Here is a 21,263-nt window from a genome sequence, read left to right on the forward strand (position 1 = left end):
GTTTGCCATTTCAAGTAGGAGGAGATATCTGGCAGATGAAGACTCTCGATGAGGTCTGAAATGTTCCTCACACCTACTCCTTTCTCGCTGGGTTTTTGATTCCTTATTTGGGCCGGAGAGGTTTCATCATCCTTAGTTTTGTTAGCAGAGTTGGGGCGAAGATAAAAGTCATCTGCAGTCCTGACACCTAATAGCTCCCCTTAGTGTTTGGTGTTTTCTGGGTATCTGGGTAGAGATTTTGGGAACCCGCTACTTTGTTGTTGTTGTTTATTCCTGTGAAATGTTTATATAAGATGAAAATGCTGTTACACATATAGTTTTGGGGGGTCATTTGTGCTTGTGCTGTTTTTCCTGCTCCGTGAGAACATAACATTGCCTCAGTAGGTGACTATATATACTAGCTAATGCTGACTTAACTGTTGACTTTGACTTCTCCTCCAGTTTACGTTGGTACTTGGATACATTCCATGATCCTGTCCCTTGTCCCTTGCGCTGGCATTTAGCTACTTCATTGCCGTTTTAGACTCCCATCAGCCCGGGTTGTAAACGTTTAACATTAACTCATTGAAAAGCTGCTTCAAGCCAGGCGTGGTGGCGCACAACTTTAGTCCCAGCACTGGGAGGCAGAGGCCAGCGAGTCTCTGTGAGTTTGAGGTCAGCCTGGGCTGAAGCGTGATTTCCATAATATCCAGAGCTACACAGAGAGAGAGATCCTGTCTCATACACCCACCGTGCGCGCGCGCATGCGCACACATACATACACACACACACACACACACACACACACACACACACACAAGGAGAAATAAAGAAAAGCAGCACACAGAAGCATTCAGAAGAGGCCTACCACTTAGGAGTCAGATATTCTAACCCGACAGTATTTTTTATTGTCAGTCTTAGACTATCTTCCCTTACCATCGTTATCTGCTCTTCAACAGATGGTTTATGACTTGTTGTAAAGCTTTTTTTATTATTTGGATTGTTAAATGCAGCACATATTTTAGCATATAATGTTGGTGGCTGATTTTTATTCCACATTCTTCTTGCGAATTGATTCGATCCCTTTGACAGAGGTAGCTCCTCTCTGGCCCGCACTGTTAAACAGACAGCAGGCACTCGGTAAATTAAATCTGTGCTAAGTCTGTTGCACTTGCTGTGTCCATAACTAATCTGAAAACATTAAGAGGGAAAAGGTAGTTTGAAAGCATTAGCTTAAGGTATGGTTTCAGTGCTTTACTCGGGTCTGAACCAGTGATGCCTTTAGTTTGACCTGTCTGGCCTCTCTTCACATGAGGGACAATAGTTTTTATATTTATTTATAATATATTTATTTGCACCATGTCTCATAATGTAGACCTAACGGCCCTTAAAATTGCTATATAGACTATGCTGGCCTTGAACTCATAGTCTCTGCCTCCTGAGTCCTAGGATTAAAAACTTGTGCACCATGCCCAACAATAGCTAATTAAATTTAAAAATCGGGAAAAGCATAGCTACCTAACATTTGGGAGGCTGAGGCACATGGATCCTAAGTTTAAAGCTGTCTTGCGCTACAAAAGTAATTTCCTGTCTCCAAAAAAAATTTAGGCCAGGCGGTGGTGGTGCACACCTTTAGTCCCAGCACTTGGGAGGCAGGGGTAGCAGGATCTCCTTGAGTTCAAGGCCAGCCTGGTCTACAAAGTGAGTTCCAGGACAGACTCCAAAGCTACACAGAGAAACTCTGTCTTGAAAAAAATAAAACAAAACAAAAATTAAAAATAGGTTAGTATTTAGAACTAATTTGTAAAACCAGTAAGGTCTCCTCTAAATGATTTATAGCTGTGTGGGTCTCATTGGTTTCTGCATATCTCCAGGGTAGGGCAGGCCCTGCAGCCTAATTCAAGAACTTGTTTCTTCTGTCCTCGCAGGGACAGTGGAGGCCATGTGTCTTTTGGCAGTCAGTCCAGATGGGAATTGGCTAGCTGCATCAGGTACCAGTGCTGGAGTCCACGTATACGATCTGAACCATCTAAAGGTGAGCATCAGATTTCATAGCAGCAGTTTGAGTCATACAGGAAGGAGGCTCCTAGTCATGTTAAGATTCCAGGCCGATTAGAGTGACCTGGAAATTTACTAGACTTTTTTTTTTTTTTTTTAAGCAAGAATTTTTCTGCTTTAGATTTCTGTTTTAGAATTCTTTAGAGCCTCAAAGCTGTACTAATATAATATTAAAATCACAAAATATTAAAAAATTAAAAGAATGGTATAATACTCAAAATTAGGGATTTGTGAGTGAATCCATTTTGTGGCTAGGATATAGCTTAGTGGTAGAGTACTTGCCTAGTATTCATGGCACCCTAAGCTCAGTTCCCAGTACTACAAAGCAGACAAAATGATAAAAAAAAAAAAGACAAAAATACACAGGTGTCTCTGCTTTGAGGAGGGAGGGAAAATTCTGTACATAGGTACCAAGCTGGAGATCATACCAGGTTTCCTTCCATCACTTGCCTTATAAATCAGTGTGGTTTTAAATTAGATAGGAAATAAGAGCGTAGTTGGGGAACCCTTCTGACCAATGGGTAATAATACTGCCAGCTATATGTTGAGTCTGTTGATGGTTTTAATGAGGCGCTGCAATGTGCGAGAAAGGCCACAAGGCACCACAAAACCCACTATCAGAGTTTTATTAGGAGAAGGGAGGGACAGGAGAGGGTGTGATTAGGCCTGTGGAAGACACGTGCAGGGGTGGGAAGAGAAGGAGGGAGGAGTCTGGGATCCGCTTCTTATGGATTCCCCTGCACATGTGCATATGGGTTTATGGAGCTGCACCACACATGTGCACAGATTGCGTGATCATGCTGCCCAAGGCCCCTTACTTGGCTACTGAACTGTGCATGTGTGGTCATATAGCTGGAGGAGTGGCCAGGAATTCCAACATCTGTCCCCAGCACCACCAAAAAGAATGTTTCTGTGTAGTGCCCACATGCCTTAGAGTTGAACCCAAAGGTCCATTCTTAGGCAATCATTTTTTTAGGCGCGGTGTAGAGCTTTGTGTTCTCAGTACAGTGGTATATTTAAGTGATTCATAGTGACACATTTACTCAGAGAAAACTGCTCTTGGGTTTTCTGGTAATGCTCCACTATGTAAGCAGTTAAGCATAATTTGTTTGTTTGTTTCTTTGAAAAAGGGTCTTACTGGCCTGGAACTCACTATGTAGGACAGGCTGACCTCAAACTCAAAGATCTGCCTGACTCTGCCTTCAGAGTAGGAGCATTAAAGGCATGCACCACCACACCCAGACATTTAATTTCATTTTTTTTTTTAATGAAATTAATGTTCTTTGTTGTTGGAATGCCTAAACTTCCATAGAATGCTTTTGAATTCCAAAGAACCTTATTTTAAACTGAGTAGGCTTAGTAGTAGTAGAGCACATGTTAAGAATATGCAAAGCCCAGTACCAAGAAAACAACAAAATAATAATAATAAACTACCAAAAAATCACTGACATCTAGTTTTCTTTGTTTTGTTTTTGTCTGTGTGTGTGTGTGTGTCTGTCTGTCTGTGTGTGTGGTGGTGGTTTTGAGGTAGGTTCTCACTGTATAGACCTGGGACTGGCAGAGCCCGCCCCTGTCCCTGGAGTGCTGCGATTGAAGTTGTGCGGCACCATGTCCAGCCCATCTAACCTTTCTTGAAGGAAGATGGCTACAGAGTTGTCCCTTGTCTTTTTTCCCCAGCTTCACTGCACAGTACCTGCTTACAATTTCCCAGTGACTGCTCTGGCCATCGCCCCCAGTACCAACAACCTTGTCATTGCTCATTCTGACCAACAGGTAAGAGATTCTAGTGCTTTCCAGATCCCTTCTGCTAGATAGTAACCTGGAGCCTGAGATGATGGACAGTTTAGAGGAACTTTCCTTTGAAGATGTTGGAGGATACATAGACAGGTTTGGTTTGTGCAAGTGAAGCTTTCATATGTGGCCTGTGCCCACCATAGGTCCACAGTATCCATTGGTTTGATGGGGCACAGTTTACAGTGCAGCTCTAGAGCTAAGAAGTACAAAGGGATGGAAGAATTTTGAAGCACTCTGCTAATCCCAGACGCCGACGCCACCACTACAGCCTTGGCTGTCCTGGAACTAATTCTGTAGACCAGGCTGGCCTTGAACAAAGACATCTGCCTGCCTCTGCCTCCTGAGTGCTGGGACTAAAGGCATTTGCCACTACCACCTGGCTATACTCTGCTAATTTAAACTAGAGATGACATGGACCCGGTATTAAACTAAAAATGAAATACAATAACATTTTGAAAACAACCTAAAAATGTGTGGCTTACTTTCATGAGGAAATTAGGCCTCACTAAAATTTAGGTATCTAATCTCAGCCAAATGAGAGCTAACTCCACAGCATTTTTTATGCCAAATTGTAAAGAGATAGTCTTTAGAAACTTGGGTTATAGAGCACATTATGAACTCATCAATGCTTGTATATCCTCATCTGTAAAATGGAGTTGATGACATCAACTACACCCCACTGAGCTGTTGGAAAGAGTCTAGATGTCTGGGAAGCACATTTGTTTAGATTGCTAAGCAAATGATGCTTACTGTTTTGAACAGTTTTTACACTCTCGTGCGCACACACACAGTATCCCAAAAATGCTCTCACTTTCATGGGTTTTCATTCTTGAACAAGACTATTCAAAGGTGTTACCTTAAGTGTCTTTGTCATTGAAACTGGTGCCCCCTGAATTTAATGGCAGTGACCTAAATCCCGTGGTGTGGGATATTGAGACAGGAGGATCACAAGTTTCAGGCCAGCCAGAACTGAAATGTAAAGCTTATTTTTAGGTGGTTGGTAAATGTAATGCTAAGCTGTGCAGTGGTGCATGCCTTTAATCCCAGCACTCGGGAGGCAGGGGCAGGAGGCAGATTTCTCTGAGCTCGAGGCCAGCCTGGTCTACAAATCGAGTTCCAGGACAGCCAAGACTACACAGAGAAACCCTGTCTTGAAAAACAACAACAACGCCGGGCGGTGGTGCCGGTGGTGGCACATGCCTTTAATCCCAGCAATCGGGAGGCAGAGGCAGGCGGATCTCTGTGAGTTTGAGGATAGCCTGGGCTACAGAGCAAGTTCTAGGACAGGCTCCAAAGCTACACAGAGAAACCCTGTCTTGAAAAACCAAAAAGAGAAAAAGAAAAACAACAACAAAAAAAATGTAATGCTAAATATGGTGCCTCAAGGTTTGCTACTATTTGTGGTTAAGAAAAGATAAAACCCAGAAGGAATAGGGGCCTCTGATCTCCATGGGTACACATGTCCACTTGCCTGGTGTTGTGTTCTTCAGGTGTTTGAGTTCAGCATCCCAGACAAGCAGTATACAGAGTGGAGCCGAAATGTCCAGAAGCAGGGATTTCACCAGCTATGGCTCCAAAGGGATACTCCCATCACACACATCAGCTTTCATCCCAAGAGACCGATGCACATCCTCCTCCACGATGCCTACATGTTCTGCATCATTGACAAGTCCTTGGTGAGTTCTGTGATTTCTTTACTTAGGAATCTTGTGTGTATATGTGTATGCATCCCAACATTGATGTTGGGAACAGAACACACATCCTCTGCAAATGCTCTTAACTGCTAGGGTGTCTTTTCCAATCCCGTTTTGTTTTGGGTTATTTGAGACAGGATGTTGTTATGTAGCCTGGCTAGCCTGACATTACATTCACAGCAATCCTTCTGCCTCTACTTCCTGAGTGCTACTGGAGTTAGTTACTACATCCTACTTTTACTTATGAATCTTTAAGTATAAATAATGACTGATTAAATAAAGGCAGGAGCCTCAGAATAAAACTTGCTAGTATGTACTTCAGAAGATAGGTGCTTTTGTTTGGTACTCTCCCTAACTTGCATTACTACTGTCAGGTAAGGGCTAGCCTTTGCTGCTGTGGTCAGTTCTCTACCTGGCTGTTCAGCACATAAACCGAAGTAGAAAAGTGATTAAGTTGGTCTTCAGAAGATGTCCCTCGTCAGGGAATACCTTTGAGCTGACTTTGAACTTTCATTCTTGGGTTACTGAGTAAAGTAGCTTCATTGAAGGAGACACCCACGGATATTTTGGCCACCCTGTCCCTTAACTGAAGACAATTTAAGAAGTTGATCTTTGTGTTTTAAGAGAAGTCTAGTGAGGAAAATTCCATTGTCAATGACTGTTATTTAGGTAGAGACACAACTGTTTTCTTTAGTTTGAGATACTAGCATCTGTTTGGTTCTTCCCAAATATGCGTGTCTTTTCTGGGTAGGGGCTTTCTTTCCTAGGAGGCCTATGGACCACAGCCATGGCTGTCCTGCACTCTGGGTTTCAGTTATACCCAACACCAGCTGTTCTGTGGATCTGTGAGGGTGGAACGTGCGTGGGTAAGGCAGCAGATGGCTCTAAAGGAGGTGTGCACAGGGATGTGTCACTGAATCTCATCTCCTGGGTCCTGGGTCCTGGAATGTGGGAAGCAGAGCTGGCTGGCAAGTGACTTCTGTGAGATGAGTGGTACAGGAAGGGCCCCTCCCACTCACTCGTCTCTCTGTAACTCAGCCCAGAAGGCTTTCTCCCAAGTGCTGATGATAAGTCCCTCACGTCCTTGTACTAAGTAGGGCTAGTTCCCAAGGAAGTGAGAGCTGAAGTGTGTCGTTTCTTTGGCCATCTCTTGAAGTGTCAGTGACATCAGTGGGGGTGGTTTATGTTATTTTCCCTGGGGGAGAGAGAACCTTAGCCACTTGGCCAGTGTGTTAGAGATGGCCATGAGGGGGAGGTGTAGAAAGCACAGTGCCTGTGTGGGCTGAGATCCTGCACATGCCCATTTGTTCTTTTCTTACAAAGTATTACTGACAAGACTGACCAAAGGCTTGTGTGTCTTTAATCTTGCCATGGAATACGAAGCCCTTTCTTGCTTCATCCTGCCCATGAAGACCCCGTTTTTTTGCCTAAGACATTTTTACAGGACCTTAGGTATATTGATACCTAAGATAGGTATACAGATGAAATACTACCAACAATAAATTTTTTTTTAATGTATGTATGTGTGTACCTGCAAGAGTTTACATGCACCATGTAAGTGCAGTGCCTGTGGACACCAGAAGAAGATAGCAGATTTCCTAGAATTGGAGTTACAGGCAGTTATGAGCCACCTGGTGTGGGTGCTGGGAACTGAACCTGGGTCCTGTGCAATATCGGAAAGCAGCCGGGCGGTAGTGGCACACACCTTTAATCCACCTTTAATCCCAGCACTTGCTCAGGAGGCTGAGGCAGGTGGATCTTTGTGAGTTGGAGGCCAGATTGGTCTACAGAGTGAGTTCCAGGACAGTCAGGGCTGTTATACAGAGAAACCCTGTCTTGGGAGGGTGAAAAAAAAAAAAAAAAAAAAAAAACGGTTTTGGGGGGGTTGGAGTGGTAGAGCACTAGCAAGTGCAAGGCCCTGGGTTCTGTCCTCAGCTGGGGGGGGGATGGTTTTTGTGAGTGGCTGGGGTCATGGCTTAGTAAATAATAATTACTTTTTAAAAGGTTTTCTCTGTGTGTGTGTGTGTGTGTGTGTGTGTGTGTGTGTGTGTGTGTGTATAAAGTTTTTGTTGTTGATTTTTGAGACAGGGTTTCTTTATAGTCCTGTCTGTTCTGGAACTCAATCTGTAGATCAGGCTGGCCTCAAACTCAGAGGTCCACCTGCCTCTGCCTCCCAAGTGCTGGGATTAAAGGCGTGCGCCACCACCACTACCACCACACGGAAAGTTTTTCTTTATACATGTAATTTTCCATTTGTTAAAGACTAAAGTAGAGGGGCTGTTGTTCCCAGCACCCATGTGACGGTTTATAACCATCCTTAACTCCAGCACCAGGCACGCACATGGTACAAATACACACATGTTCCACCTGCATGCCAGAAGAGGGCACCAGATCTCATAGATGGTTGTGAGCCACCATGTGGTTGTTGGGAATTGAACTTAGGACCTCTGGAAGAACAACCAAAGCTCTTAACCACTGAGCCATCTTTCCAGCCCCAGAAAAACATTATTACACATAAATCTGTTTTTAAAAGTGGGCTGGTGAGGGGCTGGAGAGATGGCTCAGTGGTTAAGAACACTGACTGCTCTTCCAGAGGACCCAGGTTCAGTTCCCAGCACCCACATGACAGCTCACAACTGTCTGTAACTCCAAGATCTGACATCTTCACACAGACATCCATGTAGTCTGAACACCAATGCACATAAAATAAAAATAAATTTAAAAAAAATTTTTTTTTTTTTTTGGTTTTTCAAGACAGGGTTTCTCTGTGTAGTTTTGGTGCCTGTCCTGGATCTCACTCTGTAGACCAGGCTGGCTCTGTTTTGGAAGTAATGGGATTAAAGGCATACACCACCACCACCCGGCTATAAATTATTTTAAAAAAAGAATTTTTTTTTTTAAAGAGGGCTGGTGAGGTGGCCTTTTGGGTAATGGTACTTGCCTCCAAACCTAACAACCTTAGTTTGACCCCTGGAACCCAAATGGAGGAAAGAGAAAACTGACATGGTCCTACATTGGTTTCTATGACCCTCCCATGGGATGGATAGTGACCCATAGTTGAAGAACCTAGGGGCCTTAGACGTGCACAGTTATGCACATCTGTAACTCTAGCACTCTTGAGGATCAGGAGAACTACAGTGATACCTTCTCCCCAAACCAAAGCAAACAAAGAAGGGATATGAGCCAGGTCCATAAAGGGCAATGCAAGTAACTTTTCGCTGTTTTGTTTTTATGGTGCTAGGGATCAAACCCCAGGTCTTAAAAATGCTAGACAATAAAGTAGTAGTTGAAATGGTATGTCTTGTTGGACCTAGTAGTTCAGGCCTGTAATCTCAGTCACACAGAAGACTGGAGCAGAAGCAACATAATTTCAAGGGCTAAGAGTGAATTCATGGCCAGCCTGGGCAACTTAGTGAAACTCTCTCAAGAAGTTCCAAAAAACTAAAAGATTGGAGACATTGTTCAGAGTACGCCTGTGTGTGAGTCCCTAGGCTTGGTCCCTTATACTACCCCAGTAAATAAATAATATATCTTTGTCTTTTTAGCCACTTCCAAATGACAAAACTGTGCTCTATAATCCACTTCCTCCCAAAAATGAATCAGATGTCTTCCTGAGGCGCACAGCCCATGCATTTAAAATGTCTAAGAAATATAAGGTAAAAACCTCTATTTGTATCCTGGATGGTTGCTTCCCTGTGGTGTTATCAAAATGTAATAACTAACAATTGGAAGACTAGTGTATCTTCCTTTTGCATGTAGAGACCCTTACTTGGGGGAGACTAGTGACCTTGAAGTTATCTCTATCTGTACCTCTGTTTCGTTGTTTTTGACTCAGTGGGTTAGAGGCAAGCAAATCATACTACCCTGTGTGAGGGAAATTTATAGTAATCTTGGTGCTCATGTGGGGTCTTTGTTAGTATGAATATTCTTCTCAACTTCTCATTAAAGAATGTTTTGAGGAATAAAAGTAATGGAAGATATTGAACTTACATGATTTTCTTTTTTCTGACTAATCTTCTCACCATCTATCTACAAAACCAGTTGATTATTGAGCTTATGCTACCGCAGCTGTCTGGCCTACCTCAAGTTCCCCAGTCACACCCCTTAGGAGCCAGCTCCACTCCGGAGTCCTAGGGCAGGGAAGTCGTCAGGGATTTCTGTCCTTTGAGTCTTGGCTGACGCCCTAGGTAGTGTATCGGGTGGTGGAGAAGGACTGCTGGTGATGTCATGTCCTCTCTCTGCAGCCCTTGCTCTTCATGGATCTCTTGGATGAAAGGACACTTGTGGCGGTAGAACGACCTCTGGACGACATCATTGCTCAGCTCCCACCACCCATCAAAAAGAAGAAATTTGGAACTTAAAAACAGGGCACTGTGTGTGTCCTTCCTTGAACTGTCTACCTGCCCTGGTTTTTGTTGTTTGTTCGTTTGTTTGTTTGTTTCTCCAGAATCATGGTAATAAAACAAAGTTATTCTTTAAGACTAGTCACTATAAACATTATTTTCCAAAATAATGGACAGGAATATCTTTCATTGAGTGAAACGGAATGGAAGGTCACTATAAATCTCCGAAGTAGGTGCAGCAGCATGGCCCTGGGTGAAAGCCACTCAAGCCTGATACAGCACTCGATCCCCAGAACCCATGGTTGAAGGAAAGAACCTTCTCTGGAAAGTTGTCCTCTGACCTTTGATGTGTGCTATACACAAGCACGCAATAGTAGTGAACTAGAACTCCAAGGTATTTGTAGCTGCAGTAATGAGCTGAACTCATACTGCCTTTTTGGAATCTTGTCTGTTCTTGGACTAGAGTCTCAGGAAAGAAGATAGTCCAGGCTCTCTGTTCTCTTGTCTGTTCTGAGGTATCAAAGAACTGGGGCGTCACTGTCTACTAGTCTGTAGCCTCCCAACATTACCCTGGAGGGTGCTACCAATAGCCATAATTCACTTCATAGTTCAAGGAAGAATTTCAACTGCAGCATCATAAGGGATCAAACCCCAGGTCTTAAAAATGCTAGACAATAAAGTAGTAGTTGAAGTGGTATGTCTTGTTGGACCTAGTGGTTCAGGCCTGTAATCTCAGTCACACAGAAGACTGGAGCAGAAGCAACATAATTTCAAGGGCTGAGAGTGAATTCATGGCCAGCCTGGGCAACTTAGTGAAACTCTCTCAAGAAGTTCCAAAAAACTAAAAGATTGGAGACATCGTTTATACTAACAAAGACCCCACATGAGCACCAAGATTACTATAAATTTCTCTCACACATCAAAATCTATCTGAAAATTAGATGCCTGTGGCAATCAGAGAGCTGGAGATAGGTAGACAACATGTATAGCATGTACAAGGCCAGGTTCAATCCTTCTGTTGGACATATGCCAGCTCTGGAGGGTAAGAAAGCCCTGGGCAGGGAGTTTGCTGGAGAGGAGGAGTCGGGGTGGGAGGCAGCCTAGTGTGTATGTCACCCTTTCTGCTGTATCTGCTCTGACGTTGTTATTCCCAGGGGTGTTCTCAAATAACTAGTTTTGAATGTGATCTTTAAATTGGACCGTGAAAAGCAGTAGTTAACCTGAACCAAGCAGATGGATTTCTTCACCATCTCAGTGGTTGTATTCTGTTGCATGCTCTGGAAACCCAGTGTGTGGAGTTTTGTGTGGTTAGGAAAGGAGGGAGGGGTGAGGATGTGGGTTCTGACAGCATCGTGTAAAGTGCTGGGGGAAAGCATTTTGCTGCAGTGAACCCCACTCTAGTCTGGAGAGACAAAAGTGAGAATTGAAGGCAGACCTGTGGGGAAGAGTCTAGCGGTGGTTGGAAGAGATCACTTACAATGGACAGTGTGTCTCGGGTTTGATGCAGTGAGGTTTATAGCAGTCACCCATTTCCTCTTTGCCCGTTTCGGTTTTACAGTACAGGACTAGTTGAAGCACAGTTGCAGCTTCATGTTTCACTCTGTCTCTTCTTGAGTGAGTTTCCTTCTGTAAAAGGCGCTTGCCCGGTGTGTATTACACTGCACTGCGGGTCTTCAGCAGAGCAGTCTCATCCCGGCCTCCCTAGCAACAGGTTTGGAAACGTGGTGGGGCATGCCTATGAGTCCTGGCACTTGGGAAGCAGAGGCAGGAGGATTGCAAATTCAAGGCTAACACAGGCTGCAGGGTGAGCTCCTGTCCGGTAAAACAAGAGATACATGGGTATTCCAGGCTAGCCAGGCTTTGCAGTGAGACACTGTCCCCATCCTCCCCAAAAAATGTGGTTAAGGTCAAAGTTCAAGGCCGATTGTAGTGGCACATGGCCTTAACTGGAGGCAGAGACAGATGGATCTTTGAGTTCAAGGCTAGCCTGGTCTACAGAGTAAGTTCCAGGACAACCAAGGATACACAGAGAAACCCTGTCTCAAAAAACAAGACAGACCAAAGTTGAAGCTACTAGTCTGCACTGAATGCGAGCAGAGTCAGCCTAGGATGCCACAAGACTAACTTCACTTGGTTCTCACTGGCTGGAGAGCTATAAAGTCAAGGAGTCCTTGTTAACTGGATTAGTTTATGACTCTACTTACTTAACTGTTCTTGTGCTGGGGATGGAACCTAGAGCCTGAACAGCTCTAAGTATGTAGTAAGTGCTGTGCCACTGAGCTCTACACCAGCCCGCCTGACTGTGGCTTGAAACCTCTCGGATTGTGGAGGATAATTTTCTGACAGAGGGCTCAGAGTGAAGTAATACTTCTGAAACTGTCAAGCATTCCTTTGCAAGGTTTCCAGCCAGCGATTTGGACTTCCATAAATGGTATGGGAAATAAGAGCTTTAGGCCTTGAAAATCTTCCTAAGTAGAAAAGTGGATACAAACACATGAAGCCCAAACGGATTGGGGCAAGTCAGAGAAATTAGGGAAGGGAAGATAGAGCAGTGTTAAACACCATTTCGGTGCTTAGTTCCCGCACGGGTTTTGTGTAACCCGGCTGTTGGGGAAGTTTCTCCTTTGGCATCATTTCTAACTTGGTGCTTTTACTTGAGTTCTCCAGAAAAATTTTGACTGGAGACTGGCCTAGACATGGTCCTTTTTGCCGACACTACTCAGAAGGTTTAATAACTCATTTCTCCCATATAATGGCAGGTAATATGATCCCTTTGCCATGGAAATACCAAAACTTAGACTAAAAATAACTAAAACTTTGGAGTACTGAAAGTTAGAAACCATCCAGTTCTGGGGTTTTAGGAAGCATATTTATTAGCATCAAAACTTTGTTCAGGCCAGGAGTGGTGGTCCACCTGAAGGGTACAAAAGGGAAGGTGGGGGGTTCAAGGCCAGCTTCTGCTATGTTCTGAGTTTGAGGCCTGCTTTTGAACTCCTAGAGATCTGCCTGTTTCTGCCATCTGAGTGTTAGGATTTTTTTTACCTTTAGTGTGTAAGGGGGTACACATCATGTAGATGATCCCCCAAAGAGACCCGTGATTCTATTTTGTTTTTTATAAGTGCTTAAAACCTAATAAATTTTATATTTATTTTACCTGTATGTCTGCACCACATGCGTGCTCAGTGCCCATGGAGACCAGAAGAGGGTGTTGGATCCCCCGGAACTAGAGTTACAAGCAGCTATGTGCTGCCATGTGGGTGCTGAGAATTGAACCGGGGTCTTTTGGAAGACCAGTTGGTGCTCTTAACTCTCTCTAGCCCCATGATCCTGTTTTAATCTTATTTTCCTATGATGCCATTCTATTTGCTTTGACAAATACCTTGGAAAAACAACCTAAAGGAGGAAAGACTTCTTATGGCCCATACTGTTTAGTCCTTGGTCAGCTGACTCCACTACGGGGCGGGGGTGGGGGTGGGTGGGGGAGTGGGGGGGTGGGGGGAGGGCCCCCCCCCCCCCCCCCCCCCCCCCCCCGCTGTGGTGAAGAAGAACATGATGCAGGCAAGAGTGGGTGTGTGAGCAAACATGTTCACTTTATCATGACCAGGAAGCAGAAGACAGGAAGAAAGTCAAGTATGGCTTTCCAAGTCACACCCCAGACCTGCTTCCATCCCAGCTCATTGAAGAGCTTGGCAGTCTCATGATCCCATCCCCTAACAGCACCACCAGTTGGGGACCATTCCTCTAGCACATGAACTCATGTGGGGTACACTTAACATTCAAACCATAACTCCCAACAGCACTAACTGAGACACCACAGGCACCGCTAGGTATGGCGGCACGTTACTACACTCAATCCCAGCGCTCGGGAGCTGAAGACGAGTTCAAAGTCATTCTCAGCATAATGGCAAGTTCAAAGCCAGCCAGGAACACTGAGAACCCTATTTTAAAACACTTTGGCGCTAGCAAGATGGCTGAGTGGGTGGAGGTGCTGCTGGCCAGCAGTCTCGATGACATGAGTTCAATCCCTATGATGGGAGGAGAGAACAAACTCTCTTGTGTGGTCTCTGACTTCCACATGCCTGGTGTGGCATGTATAACCCCCCCCCCCATATAAATAAGTAAAAGTTTGAAGTTGTAAAAAAAAAAAAAACCCAGTCGAGTGACTCACGTGTGAAAACAGAGGCAAAGTATCATCACCACAAGTTCAAGGCCTGAAGGGGCTACATAGTGAGTGCTAAATACATAGCTGGATTGTGGAGGTTTTTGTTTTGTTGTTTTGAGATAGGCGCTCACTATGTAGACCAGGCTGGCCTCAAACTTACTGAGATTCCCCTGCCTCTCAGGTGCTGAGATTAAAGGCGTGTGTCACTATGCTCTCATGGTTTTGATTTGGGGGCTTGTGCTTTTTTTGTTGGTGTTTTAACAACAACAACAACAAAAAAAAAAAAAAAAAAAAAAGACAGGCCGTCAAGATAGCTCAAGAGCCAGGTGGTGGTAGAGAATCATTTTAATCCCCACAGAGGCAGGCAGATCTCTGTGAGGTCCAGACCAGCCTGGTTTACAGAGCCAGTTCTGGGACAGCCAAGGCTACACAAAGAAACCCTGTCTTGAAAAACAACAAAATGCTCCAGAGGTAAAATAAATAAAGCATTCATGTTGATTCAGTGGCTCCTGGGGAAATGAGAACTTACTAAGTCTACAGGCTGCAGAGCAATATGTGAGACACTGAAAACTTAGAACTGATGAGGACCGGGAAAGTGGACATTTATTTTTAGATCTTATTTGAATTTCATGGCAAATTATGTAATTTCCATAATTGTCAATAAAAAGCACTGGTGATTTTCCATAACTAAGTGGATTCAACGAAACTAAATTGCTTAGCCTGTCCTTGCTAATATTTTCCTATAAAGCAAGTCACACAGTTACAACACTGTCCCCAGCTGCTTCCCATTAGGAATGTGGTTAGCAGATGTGGGTTTTCATAGTCCTAATGCAGGAGATAGTTAATCCATTTTTGTGGGTTTCAGATGGGTAGTGATTCATCTTGGTGGGATGGATCTTTAAAAAATGTGCCTGCATTGGCTGAAGGGTATTTTCTCTTAGTGTGTTTGTGTTGGATGAGAACTATATAACAAAGGGCAAAGTAAAACTACCTCAAATGGGACACTGGCCTCTTGTGAGGAACAGTTATCCGTGGAGGATGTTGGGATGGTAATATTACAAGCTCATTTCTCCCTCGGCGTCTTCCTTGGTAAGACTTAGGTTACTTTTGTGTGGCTTTCGCTTTTGTTCCCCCCCACTTGGGGGAAGTGACCTTCAGGCTTGCTAAAAAGCTGCGATTTAGCCTGGGGCCCTCCTTTCTGATGAAATTACACAACACTCGAGCCTTGGAAGCAGCCCCAGATCCACTAATTCTTTTCTTTGACGGCTCTTGGCAATGTGTGTTTCCTTCCAGCCAAAGTGTAGTTTTATACCAGATCTGTTTGTCACCAAAATTAATTTGGCCATTTGTCCTTTATGCCTGGAATCAAACGGTGTTATGGCAGACGCATTCCTAAAGAAAGCAGAGACTCTGGGCTGGAGAGTTTCGACCACAGGTTTTATTTTTTGCCATTGCTGAAGGCCAACAGTTCACACCAGCTGGTGCTTTTTAATGCTCTGTGCTCCCCATTCATGTATACCTCTCAACCTTGGAGGCAGAAGCTATCTGAAGGAAATAAAAAAACTAAGGTTCATGACCTCAGCCCCCTTTGACCATGGTAAGCAACCAAACTGGGCTTTGGTTTTGTTTGTTTTTTGAGGCAGTCTCACCATGTAGTCCTGGCTAGCCTGGAACTCATAAACTAAACTGGCCTTGAACTCACAGAGATCTGTCCGTCTTCGATTCTTGAGTGCTGGGATTAGAGGAATATGTCACCACCACCTGGTCCAAACTGGGCTTCAGGTTCTTTTTAAGAATTTTTTTTTTCTTTATTTTACATACCAGCCACAGATCCCCCTCTCACCCCTCCTCCATTATCAAGCTCTGCACAATCATTAGGGTTTGAAGCATAGAATCAGAGCCTGCCTCGGAATGTTAGGGTGGATTACAGAACCCAAGGAGCTAGTGACATGCCCTCATTTTGAAGTAGTAATGAGCTCTGCCTGTTCTGAGAAACAGTAAGATAACAATTGCTAGCAGAGAAGAGCTATTGATGTAAGTGATGGGAAGGAAAGGCTCTAGGAATTACCTCAGCCATTTCCTCTTTTAGAGGTAGGTAAAATAATATGCTTGCCAGAAGAATTCTCTAAGCTTGTCTCCCTGTCCTTAGGAAGCCTTGGGAACAGATGTGTACCTATTTCAGATTTCATTATCCACAGTAAGTAGAGTTCACCGACTACTTGAGGTTTCCTAGATGGTAATTTTTACCCTGCAAGGAACCCATAACTTTCATAGGGATTATTTGAAAAGATGGCAGCACAGGAAACTCGGATGCCAATCAGTCCCGTGTTTAATGAGTTACCTCTCTGCAAGGCAGTATTTTTCAAATAGTGGGGAGCAAAAATAATTGATAGGTGGTCTATGCCTTCCTGGAATGTATAACTTAGCTGGGCACTCCAGCCTAGGCATAGAATTACATTGTTCAAAGGAGAAGTCCCAAAGAATTCAGGAGTCACAGAAAGCTGGAATGAGGTCTTGCTGGGTGGGAAAGAAGTTAAAAGTACCAGGAGTATCCTGAAGGCCTTGGGTGTGAATGTGTGAGGCATCACTGGAAGATACTGCCTGGGCGAGTAGCTGAGCTGAAAGTGGTAAAAAGAATGTGGAAATGCAACTATGAAGGGCGACTTTACGTTGGAAGCAGAAAATCAACTCAAGGTCATTCTTGGCTACACAGCAAATTTGGAGCTAGCTTGGGTTACATTGTCTGGGGCCAGGGGGCATTTTAGTGGCTTTGGGGGATGGGCCAGTAGGTAAAGTTCTTGCTGCTGCATAAATAGGAGAACATGAGTTGGAATCTCTAGAACCCAAATTAAGCGCAGCAAGGTAGCTCATGCCTGTAATCCCGGGGCTCCTATAGCAAACTGGGAGGCAGAAAGACCTCTGGGAAGCTCATGGGGCAGCTAGCAGGCAGCAAACAAGAAACTGGCCCCAAACATGGTGGAAAGAAGACTGACATCTGAGGTTGTTCTCTGCCCGCTGTGTGTGTGCCATGTCTTCTGTGGTCCTGCACGCACACATATGCACACACGCACATGTGTGTATACACACACACACACACACACACACACACACACACACACACATTATACTCAGTAGGTAGAGCCAAAAGGATTCAGTGTCAACCAGGCCTATATGTAGTGAGGTCTAGGCCAAAGACATTGCTTCAAAATATATTTTTTTTTTTAAGGAAATACTCCCAAGTAATCTCTATTACCTTCCCTGTTCCCAGGTTTAAATATTTTGTTATATAACTTGCTATCTTACATAAGTGTCCTCACCAATAATTTGTGACTTCCTCCAACTCTATTGACAAAAAGTTCTTCATACTCTTGGAAAGAATTTCCAGAACTTCCCTTTTGCTAATAAAGGTGTCCTCCGTCGCCCAACCCCCTGGTGATCACATATGCAAAGGTGTTAAATGAGTGCGCTTGGACTCTGAGGACTCAGCTGCCAAGTGCTCTCTAACAAGCAGAAATTTCACATAACTCAGGCCTCTGGGGGCTCTGGCTCAGCTGGAGGACAGCCAGAAATGCCTGTGACTGCAGGTGCACTTGGGCACATTGGGACGTGCTGGAACAACAAGCCAGCCTTGCGTTACTGCAGTTGATTTAGGAGAAGGCTAGAGGGTTGAGCTTGCGCTGACATTTGCAGCTTGGAAAATCATGCCCCACTTACTGCAAAGACCTGTTGTAACGATCTTTTTCTCTTGCTAAAAGAGATGTATTTCTCTTTTTGAATTCTTTATTCATTTGGGCTCTGAACGCTTAGCCCCTGTTCAAACGACTCATTGGAAGTTTCTGTCCGCATGTGAATGCACTTTGATAGAGCGGTGCGTGGCTACAGCTTAGGCCCTGCAGCGTGTATTTCCTGAGCAATCCTTTGAACTTCCCCTTTTACAGGAATTGATGCACACTCCCTCTGTTTGCCCCCGTCTCTACCCAAATGAGAGCGTGGGAATTTTACTTCAACTAATTAAGGAAAGTTAGAGGGCATCTTCATCCTAATGGTTTTGCTGAGAACTTACCTTCTCAGCAGCGTGGTTACTGGATTTTTTTTTTTTTTTTTTTTTTAAGACACGGTCTTACTGTGTTGTCCTGGCTGGCCTGGAACTCACTTACAGTAAAATTCCTTCTTAGCATCCTGAGTACCCTGAGTAACTGGGATTTCAAGTGTGAGCCACAATTCCTGGCCAAACTCTTCTTTTTGAGGTGTGAGGTGGATAGTAAACAGAACACTAAACCAGGAGAACCAAATTTGTCTTCTTTTTTTTATTGTGGACATTATGTCAGAGTCTTTAAGTTGGAGTCTTTCCTCAGTTCCTCTACCCCACAGAGCTGGAAGAAACCACGGATTATATATAGTCTTTGGTTATTGGCTCTGCAGTTAGGCAAAATTGCACTTTTTTCCCCCCTGAAACAGGGTTTCTCTGTGTAGTTGTGGCAGTCCCGGAACTCACTCTGTGGACCAGGCTGGCCTTGAACTCACAGAGATCCACCTGCCGCCTCCCGAGTGCTGGGATTAAAGGCACTCGCCACCACTGCCTGGTAATCGAAGACTCTTTAGGTAACAAATCTTTATAGTTTCTGAGATGTTCATCTACATATGCTAAAAAAAAAAAAAAAAAGATGGACTCCAGACTATTGGCAAGCCTACAAAATCAAGAGTAAACTTTTCAGTATTTGGTTATATGAAGCTTTCCATACACACTACCCCTTCCTAAGTAACCATCATAGTTGGTTCCTTTTTTTTTGTTCACTTGATTGGGCTGAAAGATGCCTGGATAGACAGATGTAAAACATTTTTGGGTGTGTCATTTGCAGGTGACCTGAGTAACGAAGCCTGTCCTCACCAGTGTGAACAGATGAGGATTACAGTGGAACAATAAGGCACTGGGTAAATTCACTCTGAAAACTGGGACATCTCCCTTCGCCACACTCCAGTGCCCCTGTTTTCCACGGACTGGGCCAGCTTTTTTACATCATAGCTTTCCACTCTCATCCCCTCCTCAGGCCGCCAGTCTCTGACCTTCAGACTCGACCACTGGCTCCGCTGCTTCTCCAAAGCATACCAACCAACTTTCCTGGGGCTGCAGATGACAGATTGGGGAGTTTAGCCTCCATAATCGTGTGGCTCATTCTGTACAATCTATGTTTCTCTGGGGAACTCTAAAACATCACCACACTGCAAATGTCTCTGACCCGCACACTGTGGCTTCCAGGTGCTTAAGAAGACATGGTCCCCTCTAATTACAGGCGAGTAAACAGGTGATTTAAAAAAGCAGTGATCGGCCATCCTGGTCTACAAAGTGAGTTCCAGGACAGCCAGGGCTGTTACACAGAAACCCTGTCTCCAACACCCTCCCCTCCACCACGCACACAAAAGTAAGCAGTGACGGGCTGGAGAGATGGCTCGGCGGTTAAGGGCACTGGCTGCTTTTCCAGAGGATCAGGGTTCATTCCCAGCATCCACATGATACCTCATAACTGTAACTCCAGTTCCAGAGGCTCTGACGCCAATACGCGTTAAATAAGAAAAATAAAAAGCAGTGACAAAGCCTTGGATTCACGCCTTAGGACCTATCCTCCGCTTGTGCTTTTCTCTCCACCGTCGTCTCTGTGCTACTCACCCAAGGCTAAACCAAATGTTCTTTTCACCCTGTCCTAGGGACGTCTGTACAGTCTTTTAACCACAGAGCATCACACCTAGTTAGCTGCCTCTGTTTTTCTTTCCCACTAGACCACAAGCTCTCTCAGCTGTGGTGCATTTTATTCAGCGTATCCCCAGGGCCCTAAAAGGAGCCCCAGCACACCTCTGCGCGCCTAGAGCATTTGCAAAGAACCAATCAATGCGAGAATGAATGCGCCACCCGGCCCTGTAGGGTCGCGAAGTGCCTCTCCATCCTGACTTTGCTCTCTGTGCCCAGGCAGCTCTCACAGAAGAGGTGGGGGAGTTCGAGGGGGTCACGGAGAACCATCGCGAAAGGCTGTGCGGAGCCCGGCTGCGCTGGGTGCTTCGCCCACCTACCGAGAAGAGCTTTACCCTGAACCAGGCTAACTTCACCTCCCGGAAGCCGCCCGGCCGGCCGGCCTCGCCCCGCCCCTCCGGAAAGTGGGCGTGGCCCTCATGAATAATGAATCGCCGGGGGGGAGGGGAGGGGTCCGCCCCCCTCGGGCGGGAAGGGGGAAGCGCCGAGGCTGCCTGACTGGAATCCAGGGAGCTGCAGCGACGGCGGCCGCGGGAGCAGGGCCGGCCATGGCGGTGTGGACGCGGGCCACCAAAGCGGGGCTGGTGGAGCTGCTTCTCAGGGAGCGCTGGGTGCGGGTGGTGGCCGAACTCAGCGGCGAGAGCCTGAGCCTGACGGGCGACGCGGCGGCGATCGAGCCCGAGCCGCCGGCTGCCGCCTTCAACGGTCTCCCGAACGGCGGCGGCGGCGACTCGCTGCCCGGGAGCCCGAACCGCGGCCTGGGGCCGCCCAGCCCGCCCGCCCCGCACCGCGACCCCGCGGGGGAGGCGGGCGCCTCGCCGCCGGTGCGCCGAGTGCGAGTGGTGAAGCAGGAGGCGGGCGGCCTGGGCATCAGCATCAAGGGCGGCCGCGAGAACCGGATGCCGATCCTCATCTCCAAGATCTTCCCGGGGCTGGCGGCTGACCAGAGCCGGGCGCTGCGGCTGGGCGACGCCATCCTGTCGGTGAACGGCACCGACCTGCGCCAGGCCACCCACGACCAGGCCGTGCAGGCGCTGAAGCGCGCGGGCAAGGAGGTGCTGCTGGAGGGTGAGCGGGGCCGGCCGGGCGGCGGGCGGCGGGCGGGCGGCGGGCGGCGGCGGTCTGGGCTCGCCAGCGCGCACTTTGTTTCTGCCAGCCTGACGCCTGTGCGGGGCGAGCCGGTTCCCCTCCGCCTCAGCCACCAGACCTCTTCTTCTGGGGCTGCGGAGGGTGGAAACACTGATGCGTCCTGCGAGGAGAAAGTTGGGTAGTCTCCGAAGAGTGACTTTGCCTCCCCACAGCGAGACTCAGAGATGTAAGGGGGAGCAGCGGCAGGAGCGAGCGTGCGAAGCTCACCACCCCTCTTGCACGATAAGCTGACACTAAGTACTGAGTGCGGGGAGGGCGATCCGGCTCGAGTTCTGAAGTCGTCTCCTTTTTGCCTGCTGGGAAGCGTCGGTTGGGCGCTTTCTTCAGTCACCTCGGGCTTC

The 21,263-nt window shown here is 46.1% G+C and overlaps 2 protein-coding genes across 4 annotated transcripts in view; both read left to right on the forward strand.

Moving 5' to 3' along the window:
* The window catches only part of Utp4 (UTP4 small subunit processome component), a 32,582-nt gene extending 22,578 nt beyond the window's left edge, over positions 1-10,004 (forward strand). For both annotated transcript variants that reach the window (XM_042277634.2, XM_042277635.2), the window contains exons 13-17: positions 1,908-2,014; positions 3,715-3,810; positions 5,322-5,507; positions 9,071-9,181; positions 9,770-10,004. In XM_042277634.2, the coding sequence (XP_042133568.1) occupies positions 1,908-2,014; positions 3,715-3,810; positions 5,322-5,507; positions 9,071-9,181; positions 9,770-9,886 (617 nt within the window). In that variant the 3' untranslated portion in view covers positions 9,887-10,004. The remainder of the gene's footprint in view (positions 1-1,907; positions 2,015-3,714; positions 3,811-5,321; positions 5,508-9,070; positions 9,182-9,769) is intronic.
* An 8,343-nt stretch (positions 10,005-18,347) lies between these two features.
* Sntb2 (syntrophin beta 2) overlaps positions 18,348-21,263 on the forward strand; it is an 83,929-nt gene continuing 81,013 nt past the window's right edge. For both annotated transcript variants that reach the window (XM_076572119.1, XM_076572120.1), the window contains exon 1: positions 18,348-20,841. In XM_076572119.1, coding sequence (XP_076428234.1) covers positions 20,193-20,841 — 649 coding nt within the window. In that variant the 5' untranslated portion in view covers positions 18,348-20,192. The remainder of the gene's footprint in view (positions 20,842-21,263) is intronic.

The sequence above is a fragment of the Peromyscus maniculatus genome, chromosome 5 (genome assembly GCF_049852395.1).
Source record: "Peromyscus maniculatus bairdii isolate BWxNUB_F1_BW_parent chromosome 5, HU_Pman_BW_mat_3.1, whole genome shotgun sequence".
Classification (NCBI taxonomy): Eukaryota; Metazoa; Chordata; class Mammalia; order Rodentia; family Cricetidae; genus Peromyscus; species Peromyscus maniculatus.